Source organism: Tachyglossus aculeatus, chromosome 1 (genome assembly GCF_015852505.1).
Source record: "Tachyglossus aculeatus isolate mTacAcu1 chromosome 1, mTacAcu1.pri, whole genome shotgun sequence".
NCBI lineage: Eukaryota > Metazoa > Chordata > Mammalia > Monotremata > Tachyglossidae > Tachyglossus > Tachyglossus aculeatus.
The window spans coordinates 170,567,473-170,592,569 of record NC_052066.1 but is presented as its reverse complement, the minus strand read 5'-3'; the positions used below and the strand labels follow the sequence as shown (position 1 = coordinate 170,592,569).

The 25,097-nt window shown below is 45.2% G+C and overlaps 1 protein-coding gene across 3 annotated transcripts in view; it reads left to right on the top strand.

Moving 5' to 3' along the window:
* The window catches only part of IFT43 (intraflagellar transport 43), a 139,399-nt gene extending 115,635 nt beyond the window's left edge, over positions 1 to 23,764 (top strand). For all 3 annotated transcript variants that reach the window (XM_038742152.1, XM_038742123.1, XM_038742187.1), the window contains 4 exons: positions 20,232 to 20,304; positions 21,897 to 21,972; positions 22,279 to 22,341; positions 23,459 to 23,764. In XM_038742152.1, coding sequence (XP_038598080.1) covers positions 20,232 to 20,304; positions 21,897 to 21,972; positions 22,279 to 22,341; positions 23,459 to 23,578 — 332 coding nt within the window. In that variant the 3' untranslated portion in view covers positions 23,579 to 23,764. The remainder of the gene's footprint in view (positions 1 to 20,231; positions 20,305 to 21,896; positions 21,973 to 22,278; positions 22,342 to 23,458) is intronic.
* Positions 23,765 to 25,097: the final 1,333 nt, after the last annotated feature.

Below are 25,097 nucleotides of genomic sequence, written 5' to 3'. Positions count from 1 at the left end.
ATGTTAACCTGGCAGTAGATGCTCAACCACATTTCAGGAATCTGAAAAATTAATATAATACATGGCCTAGTGGAAAGAGCACAGGCCTGAGAGGCAGAGGATCTCAATTCTGATCCCAGCTCCACCACTTGCCTGCTGTGAGAACTTGGGTAAGTCACTTAACTTCTCTGGGCCTCGGTTGCCTCATCTGTAAAATGGTAATGAAATTCCCATTCTCCCCGTTGCTTAGACTGTGAGCACCATGTGATTCAGGGACTGTGTCTGACCTGATGATTGACTTTTATCTATTCCGGTGCTTGAGACAGTAAGCACTTTTACAAATGTCATTATTATTATTATTATTATTAAAATAGTACTCAGTGCTTAGAACAGTGCTTCGAACATAGTAAGTGCTTAACAAATGCCATCATCATTATTATTATTATTATCATGTGTGAGGTTTTTTCCAGATACAAATTTCTGCTGGTTGGAGGAGCTACTTGTTGCTCCCTTTTGGTTGCAAGCCTGCCAAAATCCTTTCCGCTCCGATACCCCTGGATCAGCATTCTCCCCTTACCTGTTTCTTCTAATCTTGGGTAGGGACTGTCTCTATATGTTGCCAACCTGTACTTCCCAAGCGCTTAGTACAGTGCTCTGCACACAGTAAGCGCTCAATAAATACGACTGATTGATTGATTGGTTGGTTGTGATCAGTCTGATTCCTGATCAGCAGGTAACAGGGAAGAGAGGGAGGATCCATAAAGCCCCTTCTTTACCCTTCTCGTCCCAGAATAAGGAGAGTTAAAGAGGAAAGAAAATCAGAAGAGAGAACCAGGAATCAAGGAAATTTTCAACAGTGAACAGGAAGGGAACATTGACTATTGGGAATAGAATGACGCTTCAAGCGATTCCTATTGCCCAGAAAGAAATCAATCAGTGGTATTTATTGAGTGCTTACTGTGTGGAGAACACTGTGTTAAGTGCTCGGTAGAGTTGGTAGTTGGTAGACACTATCCCTGCAATCAGTAAGCAGTAGTCTTTGAACAGTTGCTCGGCCTTCATTCCTCACTTCCTTGTACTTGGGGATTCAACATCCCAATATTAACTTTTCATCAATGCAGTTATGAGAGCTGGAGGCAAAAAAACAAGAGGGCCCATTGCCAGCTATAATCACCAGCTCGTGGCTGGCCCTGAACAGTCAGGGGGAGGAGGGAAGGAGGGAGAGAGGAAGCAAGAGGTGGAATTTGGGGCTGTGGAAGAGAATGGGTGAAAAGAGCGAGGTTCAAGTTAGAGTCTAGAAAGTAGCCATCAAGATAGGTTAGACACCTCATTATTATTCCACAAGTTACCCCAATCTGCAAAATTCCATTAAAAGGGGGCTTTTTCACTCATTTGTTTTGTTTAAAGAATTCTCAGCCTCCTTTTTTAATGGTATTTGTTAAGCGCTTAGTATGTGCCAGGCACTGTACTAAGTGCTGGTGTAGATAATAATAATAATAATAATAATAATAGCATTTGTTAAGCGCTTACTATGTGCAAAGCACTGTTCTAAGCGCTGGTGAGGATAAAAGATGATCAGGTTGTCCCATGTGGGGCTCACAGTCTTCATCCCCATTTTATCATCCTCGTCAATCGTATTTATTGAGCGCTTACTGTGTGCAGAGCACTGTACTAAGCGCTTGGGAAGTACAAGTTGGCAAAATATAGAGACAGTCCCTACCCAACAGTGGGCTCACAGTCTAAAAGGGGGAGACAGGGAACAAAACCAAGCATACTAACAAAATAAAATAAATAGAATAGATATGTACAAGTAAAATAAATAAATAGAGTAACAAATACGTACAAACATATATACATATATACAGGTGCAGTGGGGAAGGGAAGGAGGTAAGATGGGGGGGATGGAGAGGGGGACGAGGTCACTGAGGCACAGAGAAGTTAAGTGACATGCCCAAAATCACCCAGCTGACAAGTGGCGGAGCCGGGATTTGAACCCACGACCTCTGACTCCAAAGCCCGTGTTCTTTCCACTGAGCCACGCTGCTTCTTGTACAATTTAGATACAATTTAGTCAGAATGGACAGAGTCATCTTCCCCATAGGGCTCACCGTCTTAATACCCATTTTACAGATGAGGTAACTGAGGCACAGAGAAGTGAAATGACTTGCCCAGCAGACAAGTTGCGGAGCTGGGATCAGAACCTAGATCCTCTGCCTCCCAGAGCCGTGCTCTTTCCAATAGGCCGTGCTCCTTCTCAAACTTACGCTGCTCTGGTCGGCTTTGCAGAAGGCTGAGCCTGGGCCATGCTGAAGCTTTAAGGAAGAGAGTTTGGGAAGCACACAGACAGATGCCAGGTGAGGGAAAAGAAAACCCCAATTAAAATGAGAATTTTCAAATGGAATAGTTCCTGCGAATTCCAAGTTAGAATCGGATTGAGAGAAGTCAGCCTAAGAGTCTTCTCCAGAAGTGAAAAGCCTTCGCAACAGGGGCTGATAATTCCACAACAACTTCCTCAGCCTTAACATTGGGGACTGCTGATGTTTCTCCTAAACATAGGGGTGTTTGGAATCAATCAGTCCCACCACCCTGATGATTTTCAGTGTCTCCTGCTCACTGAATAACTCCTCACTCAGTGGGGCTCTAGGGGAAAAGCTCTGCCTCCCTGCACCTTGGGAAACATGTTTTGACAGGATTGAATACATCGACAACCTTTGGAATAATAAACCTTCACGACCAACCCAAAAGTGCTTAATTCCTAAAGGACAGGCCTCGTTGAGCCACTTCTAGCCAGGGGCAATTGGGGGCTTAATTCTGGGAGTGTAGCAATCCGGGTGATCGGAGAGAGAGGAGTTTAAGGGTAATTGCTCAATTTTCTGTCCATGTCAACAGGGAAAATGGGTAAAAGTGGCTGAACACAGCCAAAGCAATGAAGCCGGATGAGATCCGAGATGCGGGGCTGTCGGTGGAATTAGAAAAGTGTTATCTGCAGAAGGCTATCCCTCTCTTCCTCTCCCCCACCCCTCTTTCTTTCTCTCCTTCACTGTCTTTTTCTGAGGTTGTGGACTTTGGAGACAGGGAGAATGGTGGTCTTGTCAAATGGGATGAGAACTTTAAGTGGAAGGCTGGATTTGGGAGGGAAGATGAGTTTAGTTGTAGCTATTGTGAGACAAGAGGAAATGTGAGTTTACAAAGAAAGTGAGAAACCCCCTCTTCATCCCTCCCAGAGACACTCTGGACAGACCTTCGCCCTTTTTGAAAAGCGGTGCAAATGGAAAGAGCACAGGCTTGGGAGTCAGAGGACATGGGTTCTAATCCCAACTGTGCTGCTTGCTTGCCCTGTGACGTTGGGGAAGAAACTTAACTTCTCTGTGACTCCATTTTTTCATATGTAAAGTGGGGATTCAGTTTCTGTTCTCCGTCTTACTTAAGACTGTGAGCCCCAATGTGAGACAGAGGCTGAATCCAATAGGATTGACATGTGTCTGCCCAGTGCTTAGAACAGTGCTTGGCATATAAAGCCCTTCATTATTATTATTGTCATTATTATTAGGTCAAGCAGTGCTCCCTCATCCAAGCTGACCAGGAGGGGAGGAGCAAGGAGCGGCAGAACCAGGCTTCCTTGGTAATCCAGTTGCTACCCTTGTCGATGGGGATATGAGAGATCTAAGGAACTCTCATTCATTCATTCAATCGTATTTATTGAGCGCTTACTGTGCGCAGAGCACTGTACTAAGCGCTTGAGAAGTACAAGTTGGGAACATATAGAGACGGTCCCTACCCAACAGCGGGCTCACAGTCTAGCGGGGGAGCAGACAACAAAACAAAACATGTGGACAGGTGTCAAGTCACCAGAATAAATACATTCAGATGCACAAACGCCAATCTCCACACACAGAGAAACAAACGCATAGGTGTAGATACACACACAGACACACACATTCAACCACACAGGCACATCTACTCACCAACACAGAGACACAACCCATTAGTAGGGTTTGTTGAGGTCCTCCTGTGTGCATACGCTCGCTGAGGGCAGAGAACGTGTCTTCCACCTCTATGATAATAATAATAATAATAATAGCATCTATTAAGCGCCCACCATGTGCAAAGCACTGTTCCAAGCGCTGGGGAGGTCACAAAGCGATCAGGTTGTCCTCACAGTCTTAATCCCCATTTTACAGATGAGGGAACTGAGGCCCAGAGAAGTTAAGTATTACATTGTACTCTCCCAAGTGCTTAGTTCAGTGCTCTGCTCTCAGTGAGTTCTCAATAAATATCACTGATGATGCTGTATTAAGCACTTGGGAGAGTAGAGTAGGGGTAGAAGGGAACTCACAATCCAACAGGGATTCCCCACCCCAACTGCTTAACATCATGCAGTGGCTAGACTTAAAGTAGAGCCAGTACTCGTCTTCTCCTAGACGCCTCATGGATAACTCCAGTTCCCAGACTGTGGGTCCTGGGAAGTCTTCCCTACCTCCAGGAGAGCTATCACCATGCTCTCCAAATGGGTGAAGGATGGGGTGGTGCTCAAGTTGGCCGGGCTACCATTGATTCTTGCTCCAGAGTCCCATTTTCCAGGAGGCCCAAGGTAACTACCATGACTGGTTCCCCCCTACTACTCCTGAGCTCCAGATCTTTAAGATTAGTTGGTTCTTGGTCTAGGAAACGCTTTCAAGTATTAGAGGGTTTGATTAGATGAGGGACTGAACATCTTGTTAGCCTAGAGGTCCTAGAGTGACTAGCCAAATTCACTTACTTTCAGGTCCCGGAAAGTGTGATTTCCCCAGCTCTGCTGCTTGAGCCCTTTGCAGGTCACTTTGGGGAGTTCCTGAGCTCTTCTCCTTCAAAGAGTCTTCCTCTGCCCAATCCAAAACCCTCCCTTTGCAGGGCCTGCTTTCCAAATCTGGACCAGAAAATGGACCTGTCATTAGGAGCCCTCATTTCCGTGAAACCCATCAATCATTAGCTATCTTGGCTCTCCAACCCCATTTACACCAGCTGCTGTGTGCAGACAGTGGTGGAAGCCAAGGGCAGAGAGGGACCCCAACAGCCCCCCGTCTCAGAGAGAGTAGGTGAAAATGAGCCAGAGACCCCTGTGACATAGAGCAGAACCCGCAGAAGCCAGGTAGTCGGCCCCTTTCTTTATGTTTCCCCTGTTCCATCAAATCCACTGGAATTACTTTTAGATAATATATTCCTGTGCCTGTGGCAATTGGTGCACAGCATGTGAATTCCATGGAAAGGAAATACATTTCTTGTCAGATGCCAGATGGTTTGTTAGAAGAGTGGAGAAGAGTCTTAATGTGGCAATGTAAAGTGAAACGCGGATGCCGAAATGTAGGATGGTGAGACCCAAATCCCATGCCGGGGGTGAGGTGTCTGTCCAGGACCCCGAAGTTCCACAAGTGGGACTCCGCAGGAGAGGGAAGTTTATCTGTGTTGGAAGCGGGAGATGCTTAAACAATCCCCTGAAATGGAGGTTAGACAGAGCCGTCAGGTCAAGCAGCTGGACACTGAAGGGATGACCCATGCTGGCTGGAGCCCGAAGCCATCTGGAAAGATGAGCATCCCCCAAAACAAAGCCCAGGTTGATGGCTGGTGGAGGCTTAGCGACTGTCCAAGAGCTATTCTAGAGGACAACATAGAACTGGAGAAATGTAAAATGTAGCTCTTCCCTGAAAGCCCGCGGAAACCACCATCTCACCCACAAGAAAAACAGGCTCCAGTGGGTGTGGTGCTTTATTTCCCGGGACTGGTTCTTGAGTCGGTGCCACCTGATTCCAGGTACAGATTGCCAAGTAGGCCTACTCAGGAACTGTACCGAGGGACCCTGAGACTTCACCTATTTATGTAGCCGGAAGTATTTTTGATGAAACGATCAGAAGGCTGGGTGTCCCTCATGAAATTTGCACATGAATCTTGTAATAGCCATGAACCTCATATAAGGTTTAAGTCCTGTGCCTGAAGGTGGAAGGGAATTTTGGGAAAGGGGAATTGCATAACAGCCTCTTTTGGGGAGCCTGGATTTGGCTTTGAACTGCCACAAGAGCAGACCATTTGGTGAAAACTTGAGAAATGAGTTAAGAAGTTGTCATTTTTTCATCTATACCATTTAGTCTTACGTACTCTGGTGGATTCAGGAGAAGACCCTTCTGGGCAGGCAGGATCTTGCAACAAAGTGAATAGGCAAGTTCCTTTGATTCTGTGTTCTTTCTAGAGTTTCTCCCCGTTCTCATATGAGCAACTCACTGAAATTTCTCCACATGAAGAGTGGCAAATATGAATTCTTGAACCAGGCTTGATTATTATTCCATATTGCTAATCATATTGCTTAGTTTTATTTTTCGTTGTGAAAACAGATTGTGTCCTATTGCCATTTCCTAACCGTCCTGTAGGACCAGTAAAAGGGGAAACTCTGTCAGCCTTCTGTCACACTGGCGTCAACTCGGAGCAAAGCGGTAAATTCCAGATTACCTAAAATTAGCAAAATTGACAGAAGTGAAAAGAATTAAGTCTCTCTAATTCAGTAGAACAGTTGTTCTGTTCTAGCCCAACTGGAAGCAGAGATAAGAATGATGGCAACTGAGGGCTAGTCCGAAATAGTTCTATTTGACAACGTGTCTGACTCGGTATCGCAGAAACCACCATCTGATTTGAGATCGGGCAAGAAATAGAAAGAGATCTTCAGGCTGCTCTGATCTCTCCTACAGAGAGTGGATGAGTAAGTGAGAGCTGAAAGCAGATCGGCCTAGGAGAAGAGCAGCACACTTCACAAGGACATAAGAAGGGGCTTTAGAATGTGATTGTTTGGCTCGAAAGGAGTTCAGCAATCAGAAACGCAGTGCTGTGTGTGGGATTGAAAGGATGAGAAGATCTACCCAATGCAATAAGACAAGAATTGGGAGTCAGGTGGCTAGTGTTTAAGGTGATGGTGGGACTAAGCATGAATAGTTCTGATATTGGCTCGATTGTGGAGAATATCTTCAGTAATTCTCTTAAACTTCTTTTAGCTTGAATGTAGCAACTTTAGCTCGTTGTCCATCTGGTCATCAGATTACCCAGGTTACCCAGAGACCCAAAGATTTAACTCAAAATTTTTAAAAATAGAGGAAAAGTTAGGTATGCACCAGGCACTCATTTCCCTGCGTCCTAAATCCATCCTCCTTAATCTGTGGATAAGGACATAATTCAAAGTCGCCCTTGGATGGAGAAATCTTTTCATTTTTAGGCACACCCTATGGGAAGACATTCAGTCCCTCAAAGGAATATTTTCAGGATGCTTCTGGAAGCAATTCATTTGGGAAATTTAAATGTAACAGAACAAAATTCTGGGGAATATCCAGTAGGGGACCCTCATGCCATATCTAGGGAAGAACACAATGGGACCGAAAAGGTTTCCCCCATCTATAGGTTCTGCTCACTGCCTACAGATGCATATATGTATATCTGTATATATGTGTGTGTATATATATGCATTCACTTATAGATCTTTAGCTGTAAATCTACATAAAGTCCCAGCGAAGCTTATTTTAGGAATGTGATTGCAGAGTCCATAAGTGTAGTTGACGGACTAGGTTTACCTAAAAGACCCTTTAAGAAAAAGCTCTTGAAAGATGATTACAGAATTGAGACACCATCATTTAAAACTGCCGGAGGCGAACTCCTTTGAAAATTGCAGTAGCGAAGGGACAGAGGAAGAGCCACGTAGCCCTTGATTGTCGCGTTGTTCCCTCAGGACCCGTCCTCCCCCTCCCCCTCTGTTTCTCATCTGATATGAGAGAGAGCAGCAGTAAGACTCCTCATCTATCTTATGAAAATCCGATCCTCAATGGCTGTGATCAAAACCGCATGGCTGTCACCAGCAGTGGCCTTCTGTGAAGGGAACTTCTCAGAAGCGTACTGTTTGTGGGAATGTCACGGGTGCCGTCGATCAAAGCGGCATTTTTTTAATAAATATATATAAGAAAAAAAATACCGAACCTAAGGATTTAGCATGAAGGAAATGTAGTTTGTCTTGTTTTTCTCCCGTGTAACATGAAGAAGATGAAATAGAATCAGATATGCCTGGTTCTTTAGCACACTTCCACTGGCGTTTCTGAGAAGGCTCATTCTTTGCTCCATTAATACCACGTCCCTCATCTCTGGACTGATTGAAGAGAGTTTTGAGATCCTCAGCTTCCATCCCTTCCAAATTCCCCCAATTCTCCATCTCTTTTTGAAGTCCTTCGCTCCTACTTGATCTTGACAAATCATCAACAGAAATACAAGTAGAGAGTTGAGCAGCAGTGAAAGCTGGAAGGGTAGTGGAGCTAGGATTGAATGTTGCCAGTCAATCCGAATCATCCTGATCCACAAATATGAATGGGCGCTTCCTTGCAGAGCCCTAATAATGCTCAACTTATACCACATCTTCCCGGTCATCATTCATTCAGTCATAATTATTGAGCGCTTACTGTGTGCAGAGGATCACCCCTGGGTCACCAGCTAGAACTCGGGGTTGGGCAGCAAATTAGTGTCAGCTTAGACCCAGCAATTCCCAGATGGAAGGGAGTCTCACAGAAACCTGTATTGTGACAGACAAATCGGGTGAAGGTCTGTGCGTCGCAGGTGGTGTGGTGTGTGGTGTTGCCAACTTGTACTTTCCAAGTGCTCTGCACACAGTAAGCGCCCAATAAATACGATTGATGATGATGATGATGATGATGGTGAGCCAGGGCTATTCAGATTACCTTGAATCCAAGAAATTCTACACATCATTGAAGTCGTTTTCTAGCCCTTTACCTGTCAGAGCAGTAGGTTTGAAGAGCGAAGATGGCTCAGCCCCCTCTTAGACAAGGAGGAAATCCTGAGGATTTGGAAGCATTATTTCCCTATTTCCTATATTACATTATTATTATTATGAAACTGAAACTCCTATAATTCATTTCTTGACTTTGACATTTAAAGTTACTTTCTGCTTTTTTGTTTCACCTTTCTTAGTGTCCCTGTTCTCAACACACCAGAGATAAGACCTTTTAAAACACAGAAACCCTTCCGACATGCAAAACTGTGGCACTTGCTCCAACTTTTGAGAAAGTCACCTGACCAATGAGAGCCGTAAACATGGCAAAGGACTCAGATTCTCCCAAGCGATTAGTACAGTGTTCTGCCCACAGTAAGCACTCAATAAATATGACTCACAGATTGACTGACCTGGTGGTTTACCACTAATCTCTGCCGGCCCAGAGGAGACAAGACTGTAAACTCGTTGTGGGCAGGGAATGTGTCTGTTTTTTGTATTGTACTCTCCCAAGTGCTTAGTTCAGTGCTCTGCACACAGTAAGTGCTCAGTAAATATGATTGAATGAATTAAACACTTACCCACGCTCTTCTGTAACATACCAAATGATGAGGGAAAGCCACAGGATCTCAAAGATGTCAATATCCTCACCACCTTCAAGAATAAAAGTGAAAGTCTAGTTTATGGTATTATTGAGGTATCGGATCATTCTCTGGTTGTTGTTTTTTTTTGTTGTTGTTTTTTAATGGTATTTTTTAAGTGATTACTATGTGCCAGGGACTTTACTAAGCTTCGGGGTAGATACAAGTTAATCAGGTTGGACACAGTTCATGTCTCACACGTAGCTCACAGTCATAATCGCCATCTTACGGATGAGGTAATTGAGGCATAGAGAAGTTAAGTGACTTGCCCAAGGTCACACAGCAGAAAAGGGGCAGAGCCGGGATTAGAAGATCTCAACCAGAGTTGAATTGATTGAACACTTTCAGAATCACAATTAGGCATCAGTAGACATGACCTACTTGTTGGGATCTTTGCTGCATGACAGATATAGGAAAGGGCCAGGGAGTAGCAAGAAAACATTTATACTATTTTCAAAGATCTTCAGAAAGCATTTGTCCCCTCCAGTAGAACTAGACTCTTGTGACAATTTAGTAGGTTTGGCTGCCCTGAAAAGTTTGTGAAGATTCTGAGACTCCATCGTGATGGCCTGCCTGGCCGTTTTGGAGCTAAGGGTGGCCTGGGCAATCCATTCCCCATCCCAGTGGGGTAAAGCAGGGGTGTGTAGTGGGCCTTTTGTGGTCTGTTCATTTTATCCTACCCAGCCACGCTGGAGGATGCAACAAGAGGCTTGGACACAGGTGTTAGAATACAGTTCTCCTCTGGGAAACTTCTTCCAAATCGATAGATATCAAGTATCAACCAAAGTCCTAGGGAAAATCCTTCAAGAATCGCTGTTGACAGCACACACGTTAAAAAAGACAGTGCCAAATCAGCCCAATATTATGAACTGACAATAGGTGAGCATCATTTACTAGCTATGCTCGATATAAAGTGGCTAGATAGGATCACAGATAATGATGTCGGTCTTTTAATAATGATGCTAAGTTCTTACTATGTGCCAAGCACTGAGATAGATTAAAGATAACCAGATTGGACACAACCCTTGCCCCACACCAGGCTCACAGTCTGGGAGGGAGGAAAGAAAACTAAGGTATTGCATCAGCCTGCATGTTCATCCAAATACTGGCAACTAGTACAAAAAGTTATCATCTCAGAACCCTGTTACTTAGGCAGCATACTGACCGACAATATGAGATTCACAAGGAAGCAGAAAGCCAAATCAAGAAGTCCAGCACATCCTATGGACAACTGACATAGTGTGGAGTCGGCTTCAGACCAAACTGAAAGACTGAAGAGCTGTAGAGTTGTCCAGCCTTCTCAATGATGTTAAAACCTAGCATAACCTAGTGCCTTGGGAGTCAGAGGACCTGGGTTCAAATCCTTGCCTGTGCAACTGGCCTGCTGTTTTCCCTCAGGCAAGTCACTTAGCTTCTCTGTGCCTCAGCTTCCTCATCAGAAAAATGGGGACTCGATACCTGTTCTTCGTCTTACCTCAGCTATGAGTTCCATGTAGGGCAAAGGCTATATCAGACCAGATTATTTTGTATCTTCCCCAGTGCTTAGTATAGTGCTTGATCCTTAACAAAAAGCACAATATTGTTATCATCATCATCATCATCATCATTATCATTAAGGCCTCATCGAACTCCTTGAGTAGTTTGACCAACATCATGTACCATATAAAGTGGCTAGATAGGATTACAAATAATGAAGTCGGTATTTTAATAATGATTTAAGTTCTATGTGCCAAGCACTGGGATAGAGTCAAGATAACAGATTGAGCACAGCCCCTGCCCCACGTAAGGCTCATAATCTAAGAGGGAGAAAGAGCAGGTATTTTATCGCCATTTTAAGGAGACTGAGGCATAGAGTAGTTGTGACTTGCCGAAAGTCACACGACAGGCAGTTGGCAAAGCCAGGACTAGCTCCCAATCAATCAGTCAATCGTATTTATTGAGCGCTTACTGTGTGCAGAGCACTGTACTAAGCGCTTGGGAAGTACAAGTTGGCAACATATAGAGACGGTCCCTACCCAACAGTGGGCTCACAGTCTGAAAGATTGTGATGCCTAGTCCCATGTTTCTTTCCACTTTGTTCAACTGAGTACACTTGCTTTAGTTAGAATGGATGACAGTAATCTGTCTGAGCCTGTGTTGTATTGTAAACCGAGATTGGGAAACTGAAATTAAGGAGGAGAGAGGAAAATGTATTAAGGATACAGTAAAATAAAGTCTTAGGCAATGCTGCATCCTGACTGAAAACTGGGAGTCAGGTGCTTTAGGTAAACCAGAATGGCTCAGTGCATTCAAGCAATGGGCACCTCCTTTTGAGCAAAAACCGCATAAGGATCTTGGCACAGGGAGACGAAAGCTAAAACAGCATCAATCAGTGGTATTTACTGAGCGCTTCCTATGTGGAAAGCACTGTAAAGAACAAGCTGACCTTAGTCATCATTATCATCAGTGGTATTTTCTGAGGGCTTGCTGTGTACAGAGCAGAGTACTGAGCTCTTGGGAGAGTACAGTACAGCAGAGTTTGTAAACACGTTCCCTGCCTACAAAGAGCTCACAATCTGGAGGGGGAGACAGACATTAATATAAATAAATAATGTATAATATATCATAGTGCTGTGGGGCCGAGGGTGGAGCCAATATCGAGTACCCAAAGGTCCCAGCAAATACATCGTAAGTAGAATTGAGGATCTGCCCAACCCAACCGTGGAACCCGAGCCAATTCATCAGAAGTTGCTTCCTACCCCACCTATTTTTCCAGCAAGGGAGCTATCACAGCTTTGAGTGCTGAGAGAAACAGCCAACCATTTTGATCATCACCCTCCGTGAATCTGTGATCTCTTTACCCAGCTGAATTGGCGAAGCTGCCGTTTGGCAGCAGCCTTGAGGCATGTCATCCCGTCGGTCACCGACGAGCTCCAGGGCAGTCTACCCTTTCCTGGTGCTAGCGCCATCAGCACGGAGCTGATTATAAATGTTTCCTCGATTCTCCCTTCTCCTGATTTCCAACTGGTCTTGGCCCAGCGCCCCACCAGCAGTCTCCCAGTTGGGTCGCGGGTGCCCAGTATCCCACTCCCGGACACTTTCTTCTCAAGACTTTTCAGGCCGGCACCCTAATCACCGTTCCTTTCTTCTCGGTCTAGCTCTCCTCCTCTCCCTGTCAAGGGTGGGCACAGTTGGAGATCAGCTAAAATCAATTGAAATCCCAGAGCCTGAGCATAATAAAATGAACCTGCCTGGTGCCCGGAGAACTGTTTTTGCCCCTTGTTCTCCGATTCTGCGAGTGCACAGGGGACTGGCTTGGGTTTCCGAGAGGCCTCGAGCGTGTTTGTGTGTTCCACAGAGTCTGCCTCTTTCCCTTGTTCCTCCTGTTTCTGAAGCCTGTTGCCTATGTTGCCTTCCACTTTTCATTTCTTTTTTTTTTTCTAGTCTCCATTTTTCCACTTAGAAAAAAATTATTTATACGATTGAGATCCACTAATTAAAGCCATTTTCTGGTATTTGGTTACTGGAGTGTTTGATGTCTCTCTGACAAGACCATGAAATGCACGAAGTGTCCACAGGGACGGAATTTGCTGAACACGGCTCTTTGTAAATGAGGGGACATAGTGTCGCAGCAGCTCATGAATATGAAACGCCCGTGATGCTACCTCAGTGGACTTGGGAACACAGATGAATCCTGTCATGTGCTAAATGAGACCAATTTCTTTCACTTAACTTCATCTTCAATCAGACCTTCTTCCATTTGCCTGTTTAAAATTCCCCATACGTGATGCAGAAGGTAACAGCATTCAGTAAAACAAAGTTTTGCAACAGCAGAGACAAATGATAATGATCTCTGGTTTAAAGTTGCCTTCTCCTTAAAATATGAAAGTTTGTTGTTTGCATTTTTGAGCCGACGAGCCCCTTCCCTTCCACCCCACTGATGACATTGACTCGGGAAGCCGGGGTAAGCAAGGTACCCACTTGTGTTGCCCCTGTCGAGGTGACCTTAAGCCACATCTCCAAATCTTCACATTTTGTTTTGCTGAAGAAACTATCCAGGGTATTGTTGGAACAAACCCACGTCAACCTCTATTATAAAGAATACTCAGAAACGTGGTGAGGGGAATAAGCTCGCCCTTCCTTAGCGGAAGGACTTGAAGTGACCAAATAGAGCAGTGATCTAAGTGAAGAGTTTGCCATATGCGCAGGGAAAAAGGAAAAGGAACGAAGTCGCTGTTGGGAAGGCTGCTTGCCATATTTCAGCTTTCAGAGCCTTGTAACTGCCTGGAAAACTCAAGGAGTGATGACTGATCCTAGCATAATTTTTGGCCCCTCTTCTGAGCTGGCAGAGAAGAAAGTTGATAGGGTTGTAGGAGAGGAGGAGACGTTTGTGCTAACAAGGAGCTTTGCAGTAACTCTCTCCAGTCAAACAAAGAATGGCACTGTTTGTCCCTGTAAGGAATTTCCATTCAGAATTCAACCTCATCGGAGATCAAGTTATCCAAAAGGAGCACGAAGCCACATAAGAGGTGTAAGATAGTGTCCTCTTCTGAGCTACTTTTATGTGGGTGGTAAATCAGTGCAAACAAAAAAGTCGATTTGGCTCTCACAGCGTGTGGGATTCTCCTCCTGAGCCCTTTAACACTTACTGATGACTCTTGAGATACGAGCTGATCCTCAGTAGAGGGGATCAGAAAAGAGCGTTCATTATAATCTGAATAGACAAAAAAAATGAATCAGTGGAATTTATTAAGTGCTTAATATGTGCAGGGCACTGTAGGAAGGTCTCTAAAGTAGTTGGGGCCTTTTAAAAATCAGGTTTGGAATGACTCGCTATGGGGCTTTGAGTGAAATTGTGATTTCCAGCTCCTTTAAAACCAACTTGATCTTGGTGTTTTTCTTATTTTTCTTTGCACCACTTATGTCTTCGGTCTGTCTCTGTCTTCCGGCTGCAGTACTGCGAGTCCCTGTTTCAGGGTGTCAGAAATCAGTCGAATGTACCAGTTAGTAAAATGGCTTACTCTTCATCTTAGCAGAATTCATTCTTTGAGTTTAGTTTTTGGTTGTAATCTGCCAGGTCAGTGGTCTTTTTACTTGCTAGAGTGTAAGCTCATTGTGAATAGAGAACATGTCTTACACTTTTGTTGCCCTGGCCCAAGTGTTGAGAACAGTGCATTTCCCCCACTGGGTGCTCAGTAAATATCACTAGTACTATTGAGAGCCCACACTTTTGTAGGCAAAGGAGAGATTCAGAGCGAAACACAGGTAGCCGTGTGTCCAAGGACAGATCTGGAATTAAAGGACCCAGACTCAAATGGTTGATCTGCTACAGTTTCTGACTTTGTCAGTCATTTAATCTTGCTGCCTTGATTTCCCTGCCCATCGAATGATAAGTCCTACTTCTTTGGCTCGAATTCAGAGACAATAGAACACCTAAGGGTACTCTGCTTTCTAATTGTCAAGCGGGTGCCGGTGAAAGAGATTTCTGGAATCTTACAGCTTTGAATTTAGCAAGTTCCTGCTCTTTTTCAATGTAATGGAAAAGCGGGGTTGCAGACAGGGTGGATTGAAGAAAGTCCAGCTAACCCAGAGACCATCAACCAGCCAAGAGTGGTGAAGAAGAGAAATGATAGGTTAAGGAGTATAAAGAAAAGGAACAGCAGAAGATTTAGGTGAGGATAGTTTTGGCTACTATGTGGAACAGCAAGAAATACTAGTATCAGGATCCTTGGCCAATCTCCAGTTCAACTTGCAGCCATACAGTTCCCTTGGATAGGATTTCCTCTGTATTTCCGTGTCCTCCAAGATTTACATTACACAGGGGATGAAAAACCACTGCTTATCTTAGAGAATATCTCCTGCTTAGAGAAGCAGCGTGGCTTAGTGGAAAGAGCCCGGACTTGGGAGTCAGAGGTCATGGGTTCTAATCCTGGCTCCGCCACTTGTCAGCTGTGTGACTTTGGGCAAGTCACTTCACTTCTCTGTGCCTGTTTCCTTCATCTGTAAAGTGGGGATCAAGTCTGTGAGCCCCACGTGGGACAACCCGATTACCTTGTATTTACCCCAGCGCTTTGAACAGTGCTCGGCGCATAGTAAGAGCTTAACAAATGCCAATGTTATTTTTATTATTATCTTTCTCAGGAGGTGATTGCCTTTTGGTTAGCATTATGTGGAGGCAGCAGTGTTGAACAGTGTTGGGGAATCTTCGGTAATAAGAGGAGGATCAAGCTCATAATCTGAATTTTGTGTTTTTGGCACCACTGTCTGCAAACTTGGGAATGGGTGAAAGGAGCCCAAGAGCATAAAAGTACAAAGAAATACAAGAAATACAAGGTACTGTCATTAATAGAAAATGGCCCTTTATGCAAAGGAGTGTGGAGTAATTTTTATCCAATTACAACCAAGATTTTTCTTTTAATTGTCCTAAATATGAAGACGTGGGTCTCTGAAGCTTACAAGGTTGACCAGGTGCTTTCTGCTTTGTGGGTAGAGAGTTCAGTGCTCTGCACACAGTAAGCGCTCAATAAATATGATTGATTGATTGATTTAATGACATGAATGAGGGTGGGGGAGTGAGGGTGTGGTTTCTTAGATGAGAGGAATCTCTTCCATTGTGTCTTCTGGGGAAGATCTCCCAGGGTTGATCTACAGGGTTCAAGTGCAAGACCAACTCCTCTGAGGACTATGTGTGTGTGTTTTTTTTTTCATTCTGCTTCATTCTGTCGGGTTGCCTGCAGATGATAGAGAAACTTGAGAGAAGGCTTTGGGTTATAATTGCAGTATCTGTTAAGTGCCTACTGTGTGCCTTGCATGTTACTAAATGCCCGGGAAAGATACAAAATAATCAGGTCTGACACAATCCCTTTCCCACATCGGGGCTCGCAGCCTAGGTAGGAAGGAGAACAACTTTTGAATCTCCATTTTACATACGAGGAAACTGAGGCACAGAGACGTTAAGTGTGATGTTTCACAAGGTTGTTTACGTGTGGTGCTACCTTAACGTAATCTGCCTAGAACATGCTGACAGATCGGTATGGGTGAAATAACTACAGGTTAAAGATCCACAAATAGGAAGCTGACAAAAGTGTACAATGAAAGAAGTGCTTTCGACACCTGAATGGTTGAGACAGACCAAATTAACTCATCAGTTGTTAGAGTTTGTTTTGTGTCTAGCAGTTTAAGATGAAAAATAGATCTATATCATTTGTAGAAGAAAAAAATGCAGTGGCAACCCCTTTTAAAAATTGCCTGACCCCCTGCCATTTGCCAGCACTAAGCATCATAAATTGCATCAGCCATCATCCATCACTAATCAATACTACCCTTGCAGCAACAATCTGGATGTCCAGAGCAGTCAGCAAGCCACTGCCACCGAGGAGAAACAGAACCAGGCCATTCCGCTCGAGTGGACGTGCAATAGCGACTGAGAGTCCTAAAGGCTGCTTAGGGTTTCTGAGTGCTTTTTCCCCTGCAGTTAGAGTGAGTGGGTCTACTGGGGGTAGGGGGTTGGGGGAGAGCACCTATGTGCCATTGTGTTTGGCTCCTGAAGTGGGCACTTCTTCTGTGTGCCTTTAAAACTCTTTGAAGTTTGCCCAGGTCTAAAAATTGCTCCATAGCCACCTGTTCCACCGGGGGCCGGGGAGTTGGACAGCCCAGCTCTGCCGAGATCGCTCAAGCTGTCACTCCACCAGAACGCTCCAGCTTGTCTTGGCCTTGCTCTCATCGCCGGCTCCGTCCCAGCCGGGCAGTTCACCGGATTCTGCTGAGCACCAGGCAGCCAATTAGAGAGAAATCCCACTGTGTAGCCAGCCCACCGGCGCAGCTCTCCGTAGCCCTCTTGCCAAGGCCCGAACTGACCTCTGATCTGTCACAGATGGGCTAGCATCACGCTCTTTGGTGCACAGTTGGAGGAGGGGGGTGGACATAAAGAGGGGAGCCTGTGGGGAGTCAGAGTGGACATTGGACAGAAGTGGTGGCCCTTGGAGCTCTAGGAAGCTGGACGGGGTTGACAGAACTCAAACGTTAAAGAGTTGGGAGGGGCAAGTGGAGTTAAGGAAGACCCCGTCCTGAGCCCCAAACTCAGTAGGCTGTGTTTGCTTTTCATCTCCTGAATATTCATCTCAGGCTGGACAACCAGCCAGCCCAACCCAAACCTGGAACGCTGCAGACGGGGCAGCCGTGGGCTGCCCGATGGCTCCAGCCCGGTGGAGCTCAGAAAGGGCGGCTCTTGGAGCCTGCTGGGGAACTGGGGAGCGGAGGACTCTCTAGCAATAATGATTTTTTAAAAAACTGAGGTATTTGTTCAGCGCTTACTATGCATCAAACACTGTACTAAACGTTGGGGTAGATAAAGTGCAATCAGATCAGACGCAGTCCCTGACCCACGTGAGGCTCACAGTCAAGGGAGAAGGGAGAACAGGTATTTCATCCTCATTTTACATAGGAAGGAACTGAGAAGGTACGTGACTTGCCCAAGGTCATACAGCAGACAAGTGGCAAAACCGGGGTATGAACCCAAATCTTCCGACTCCGAGGCCTGTGCTCTTTCCACTTAGCCTGACTCTCAGCCTCTGGAGAGGTGAACATTAACAGTCAAGAAAAAAATGTCTCACTTTATAAAACCTTTAAAGTCAACTACATAAGCAGGAGCTTTAGAAACCCTTCCCATAAACTTCCCGGCAGAATACAGGACAGCGTACGACCAGAGAAAAGCCAATTTGATCTTCCTAAAGAGAGGGCATCGCAGGTATGGCTAATCCCATTGGCATATTTGCCAGTTCTTTTTCTTGCTGTCCTCCCTTGGTCTTTCTCTTTCATCTTCCGTATCCTTTCTGTCCTCATTCTGTGCTTTTTTCCTTCATTCCTTTTTACTTCCCTTACTTTCTCTCTCTGTAGAACAGCCAGGGCACTACGTCGGGGAGTGCTAATAAAAACGGGAGGATTTTTTTTTTGTTTTTGAATGTATTTGTTAAATGCTTACTTTGTGCAAGGCATCGTAGTAAGCACTGGGGTAAATACAAGATTATCAGCTTGAACCCAGAGTCCACATGGGGCTCTTAGTTTTAATCTTCATTTTACAGATGAGCTAACTGAGGCACAGAGAAGTGAAGTGACTTATCCAGGGTCACGCAGCAGACAAGTGGCAGAGCCAGGATTGGAACCGAGGTCCTTCTGATTCCCAGGCCTATTCTCTATTCAGTAGGCCATGCTGCTTCTCTTGACACTTTCCCTCTAGACTGTAAACTCGTCATGGGCAGGGAATGCATTTGCTTATTCTGTTGTGTTGAACTCTCCCAAGTGCGTAGTACAGTGCTGTGCACATAGTAAGTGCTCAATAAATACCATTGACTTCTTGACATCGGCGTTTAGACATCCTGCCTTAGCTGCTCATTTCCCCAATTTCAATTACCCCCAGGATGATAGGGAGACAATCAAGTTTAGGAAAGTTCCCAGGCGTGAATCTGGCCCTTCCCTGCCTATTTAGAGAAGCAGCATAGTCTAGTTAGAAAGAGCATGACTTAGGTGTCAGGAGTCTTGGCTCTACCATTTGGCTGCTGTGTGATCTTGGGCAAGTCACTTCACTTCTCTGTGTCTCAACTTCCTCATCTACAAATGGGGATTAAATATTTGTTCTCCCGTTCCCTTCTACGACAAAGCACCTCAAGTGGGACAGGGACTGTCTCCGATCTGCTTATATTGTATATAATAATAATGGTATTTGGTAATCGCTTACTATGTGCCAAGCACTGCTGTAAGTGCTGGGAGGAATACAAGGTAATCAGGTTGTCCCATGTAGGGCTCACAGTCCTAATCCCCATTTTATAGATGAGGTAACTGAGGCCCAGAGAAGTTAAGTGACTTGCCCAAAGTCACACACCTGACAAGTGGCAGAGCTGGTATTAGAACCCATGACCTCTGACTCCCAAGCCTGTGTTCCTTCCACTGACTACCCCAGTGCTTGTGATATCTTAACAAATATCACAATTATTATTATTCTCTTCTTTCTTTTCTTGCTCTGAATAGCTAAGTGAATGCTTTTGAGAAAACTGGCATATATAAAAGATGCCTCCCTTGGATTCTTCACGTCGAAGATGGGCCATAATTCCTGGCCCACTGAACAGTGAAGGCTAGTGGTGGGCTTTGGGTTTGGGCCCTCATGATTTTGCATCTTTAAAAAGAAAGAACAGTCAGAAATGCTACTGGGTCTCCACAGGTCTGAACAAAAAAAAAAGGAATACCTCAGGAGTGAGGCCGTGACGCTGCAAAGTGGGATACAAGACGTGCTCAGTGAATATTCATTCATTCAATCGTATTTATTGAGCACTTACCGTGTGCAGAGCACTGTACTAAGCGCTTGGAAAGTACAGTTCGGCAAGAGATAGAGACAGTCCCTACCCAACAACGGGCTTACAGTCTAGAAGGGGGAGACAGACAACAAAACAAAACAAGTAGACAGGTGTCAATACCATCAAAATAGATAAATAGTATTATAGATATATAATACCATGAAAATAGATAAATAGTATTATAGATATATACACACCATTAATAAAATAGAGTAAAAATATATACAAATATGCACAAGTGTTGTGGGGAGGGGAAGAGGGTAGGGCAGAGGGAGGGAGTGGGGGCGATGGGGAGGGGAGGAGGAGCAGAGGGAAAGGGGAGGGCTCAGTCTAGGAAGGCCTCCTGGAGGAGGTGAGCTCTCAGTGGGGCTTTGAAGGGAGGAAGAGAGCTAGTTTGACGGATGTGCGAATCCCATCGATTGATGGATTGAAAGAAAAAGGAATGGTCAGGAAGGCGGAGGAAATTCTTAATTCATGTTGGTCCTGTGTTTATTTCTTGTGCAGACATTCCTGTGATCCCAGATCTGGAAGAAGTACAAGAGGAAGACTTTGTCTTGCAAGTGGCGGCTCCTCCTAGGTAAGAATTTTATTTGGAGGCAATGTGAAATCAGTCAGTCAATCGGCATATTTATTGAGCGCTTACTCCATGGGTAGTAAAAGGTGACATGTGCCTGAATCATAAACTCCTTTATTGTCGCCAGTGGTGTTCTACTTGCTCTCTCAATTTTCCTGCTATCTTTTCATCTTCCCTTTTATCTTTACATAATGGATGCATTTCACCTGTACTCATACACAAACACTAACTCGCATACACATCCCTTTTTCCTTCTTCCACCTCTCTTTAATTTATTTTAGTGTCCGTCTCCTCCACTAGATTTAAGACTCCTGAGAGCAGAGGCATCAAGTCTCTAGATCTCTATTTTTCTCTCTCAAGCGCATATTACAGTACTCTGAACTCAGTAGTCACTCAGTAAATGCAGGTGATGGACTGAACCGAAAAGTGCCATGGTCATGGTTCTGGGTTGAATTTTGGTAGGGATCTCTTTTTCTCATCCGTGATCTCATGAAGATACCTTGCTAGAGCCTAGCTGCTAGATAATACATCATTCCCAGGGATTAGTGGAAAATAGGTGCTTCCAAAATCCTACCTAGTCAGTCCATCAGTGGTATTTTTTGAGGGCTTTCTGTGTGCAGAGCATTTAGGCGATTGCAGTACAATAGAGTTGGTAATCATGAGCCCTGCCTTCAAGGAACTCACAGGAAGCCTTCCCCAGTTAATTCACAACTCCTCAGTTGCAACTGATTAACACCCATACAGAACACTGCAAACTTTAATCTCAACTTTGACCCTCTTGTACAGCTGCATATTTCAATTTATCTGCACTCTCAATTATAGTTCAGCCGTTTTGCCCTGTTAGATTTTGCTGTTTCCTGCCTAATAGCTGTTCTTCCTCTGACTTTCAATATCTATACTTTTTTTCTCAGGACAAGTAAGCTCCTTGTAGCCAAAGGAGAACTTGTGCTTTACTACTCTAGCACTTAGCACAGGGTCTGGCACTCAGAAAATACCCAATAAATGTCATGTATCGATTGACTTTTAGTTTAGGAAGCCCTTTTTTCTGATTAGGTGCCTGTTGAAGCTTCATGGTTTTTTTAGCATCTCATTGTGTTATTAATGATAAAAGCAATCATTCATTCAGTCGTATTAAGCGCTTACTGTGTGCAGAGCACACACGACTGTACCTTTTGTGAAAAGCCATAAACAAAGCAAAACAAATCCCTTCACATTATGAGTAGAATTTTAGTTAAAAGCTAAAGCTAGTAAGGGGAGTTTCTGATTAGATGTAGACCAAAATGCTACTTCAAATCCAGAGTTAAAGAATACTCAGAATTAGCAGAGGGTAGCCAAATCAAAAGGAATGGGGAGGTAGCAAACTGGGATAGCCGTGTATGAAGAATGGATTTCATTCTTTTCCATCTTCTCCATATCCGGCCCGTCCCAACCCACATCTTTGGCTCTGGCTCCCCTAGTTTGTCCCAGATCCTGGGACTTTTTTGAACTTTAAACTTGAATTTTAGCACACCCCAGGGTGCAGATGGTTTCCAATGAGATGAGGCGGCACTAATCCTAACCAAGCTTTTGGCACTCTTCCTACCATTTTCTTTCAGTGTCCAGGTGAACCGTGTAATGACCTACCGTGACCTGGACAATGACCTCATGAAGTTTGCTGCCTTCCAGACTTTGGTATGTCAAGCGAGTAAAATTTACGTCTCTTGATGGATTTCTCCCTTCTTTCAAAACCAGAGAAGCAAAAAGCTCTGGTGTCCTTATAATGGGTAGAGTTCCACTTTTCCTAACAAAGTGCTGCTGGGTCTTTGCATCTCCCATTGCATCTCCCTGACTTTTTTGACAGGATCTCACCAAGGCCCTCCTCATTCCCTTCCCTTGTCATAGGTCTCAGCCAGATTCATCCTGGCCCTCCCCTTGTTGCCCAAAGTCAGTTGTGACCGTTCCATCAGGGTGACCCGTCTGGCCTTTCTGTGTTCACAGGATGGAGAGATTGACTTGAAGCTCCTCACGAAAGTTCTTGCCCCCGAGCACGAAGTGCGAGAGGTACAGTAATAAATGCGACCAGAATACGGGCATTGGGGAACTTCACCCGGGTTACTTTAGACTGGATCACTCAGGCCTCCCTGAAACATCTTCAGAGTGACAAGTTTTCCCTTGGGAGAAAACTGAGGCTCAGAAATGATGGGACTGTAACAGGACCATACAATAAAAGGAGAGTTGGGGAATGAACTTTGGAGGGATAGCATAGAATTGTCAACATCATCATAATAATAATGGTACTCATTACGCGCTTACAATGTGTTAAACACTGTTCTGAGAGCTGGGGCAGATACAAGTTAATCAGGTTGGATTGAGTCCCTGTCCCCCGTGGGGCTCACACTCATAATCCCCATTTAACAGATGAGGTTACTGAGGCCTGGAGAAATTAAGTGATTTGTCCAAGGTCACACAGCAAACGTGGTTTTCCAGCTTGTACTTAGTACAGTGCTCTGCACACAGTAAGAGTTCAAGAAATGCGATTGAATGAATGAATTAATGTGGTGGAGCCAGAATTAGAATCCAGGTTCTTCCAATTTCCAGGCCTGTGCTCTATCCACTGAGCCACGCTGCTTCATCACAGCGCTTAGAACAGTGCTTTGCACATAGTAAGCGCTTAATAAATGCCATCATCATCGTCACAGGGCAGAACATATACACCAGGCAACTGTGGCATTTTTTCCGCCTTCGAGGCCCAGCTTAAGCCCCAGATCTGCTGTGATCTACTTTTAAATGGATTGAGGCTTGCTTTATTTGGACCCAGGACCAAAAGAGCAAGGGATTGCCAGGGAGGCTCGTGAGCTTTTGGCAGAGCTGGCTGAGGAAAACTGGCTTGGCATCCATGTAGATTCCGTCTCACCATCACTCTGTGGCAGTGGAAAAGCGGAGCTCCATCACGATCGCTTAAGTGGCAGTGGCAGGGTACTGTCCCATTAATTTGACTGTGTGCCTCAGGCTCCTGATAGAGCTTCACTCTTTCAACTCCCCTGCCGGGCTGTTACATTGGCCCACAGATGGACCTCAGCCGTGACCAGGCCAAACTCAGATACCTGGGTCTCAGAAACTCATGGGGTTGGTGCTACCCGCAGTCACTGTCTTATTTAGTGTTGCCACTTGTTGTCAGGATGATGTCAGCTGGGACTGGGACCACCTATACACCGAGGTGTCCTCTGAGCTCCTCACCGAATGGGACTTGGAGCAGACGGAGAAAGATGAGTTGGCGGGACTGCCTAAGCAAGCGTAAGCCCACGGGCGAGGCAGAGCCCTCCTGTACGTAACAGTCATTGTTTCGCATTTTAGAAGGTCGACTGCTGTAAGAAGCGTTGGTTCTGGTGAGGGGTATTTTTCGTTAAGAATATGTACCTGTTCTCAGAAAACTGCATTGGATCAATTGGATGGGAAATAAATCCATTATCAAATGACTTACCCTCTGAACTTCTTTCCTAGCAGTTTCTTGAGCAGGATCCCCAAGCTCTTTACCAAACGGCACAGGGGAACTCAGCCACCTCAAACACGTTGTCTTTATAAAAGCCTTTTCGGCATCACTAATTGCTGGGAGGTGAAATGAAGTATTCCTCTAGGGAGGTTGTCCAGTTCACTGGGATGAACAACATTACATGGGAGCATTCTGGACCAGGAACGTGTCTATCAACTTTGTGATATTGTACTCTCTCAAGCGCTCAGTACAGTGCTCTGCATACAGAAAGCACTCAATAAGGTTCGTTGATTGGCTGACCACGGGTATTTAGGACATCACCAGAAGACTAATGCCCTAGTTCACGCTTACTCCAAGACAATCACCCTTGACTGCCGCACGAGGCCATCCCTCCCAAACATTGAGGTTGGATTCAGAAGGATGCCTGCCCAGGGCTTCTGAGAGGAGACTTTTCTAGTTTCATTTTATAATCCAGCTGAAGGAGACTCAGTGTCACCATTACCCAACCTATCATTCTCTCACCCTCTCTCTTTTTTGAGCAGGGGGTCCTGGCTCCTCCTCCTGCCGGAGGGGGCCTGATATTTTGGAATCAGCGGTTGGCTTGCTCTTAACCCTCCCTCAGTTTATGATCGTCCCACCCTCCAGGATAAGCAGAAGTTTCGAGTAGAGACCAAACTCTGTCTTTGAAAAGCGAGGTCTTTTTTTTTTTTTTGTACCTACTTCCCACCGACACTGCTCATCTGAGCTCCACTCTCTGCCTGCCTCTTCTAGACACCGCTTTAGAGTAGGCCCACGCAGATTGGCAGCAGGCTCAACCCAGCTCCTCGGCCAGAGGGAATGCTGGGCGCTCCTCTCGTCCTGCCTGGAAAGCCTTTCATTAAAATTCAGAAAAACAAAGAGGCTGCACACATCAAAAACCCACTGGGGGGTCATTTTAGTGTTACTGCAGTGCCCCTCTCCCGGTGAGCCACACAGCTCTGGTGCAGAGAGAGAGGCTGCTTTTCTGTTAATTATAAACTCAGGGATTTAGCAGCTTTGGGGTCCCCTTTCCCTCCCTTCCCAGAGTCACCCTTCTAGCCCACGCTGCCCCATGTAAACTGATCCCAGAGTCACCGAGAGATTACCAGTCTGTTTTTTCCAGAGCCCAAGCCATTCTGAAATCAAGGGGGAATGCGTGTGCACTTCCAGTCCCTGGATAGTTCTCCAGCCTCAGGAATCTGCTCATCCCAAGGGTCTTAAGCCCCGAGCAAGAGCCAAGGGTCCTGCCTTCATTTCCCTGCTTTCAGCTGCCTTCGGGTTAGTTTAGAAGCAAATGAGCTCAGGAAAG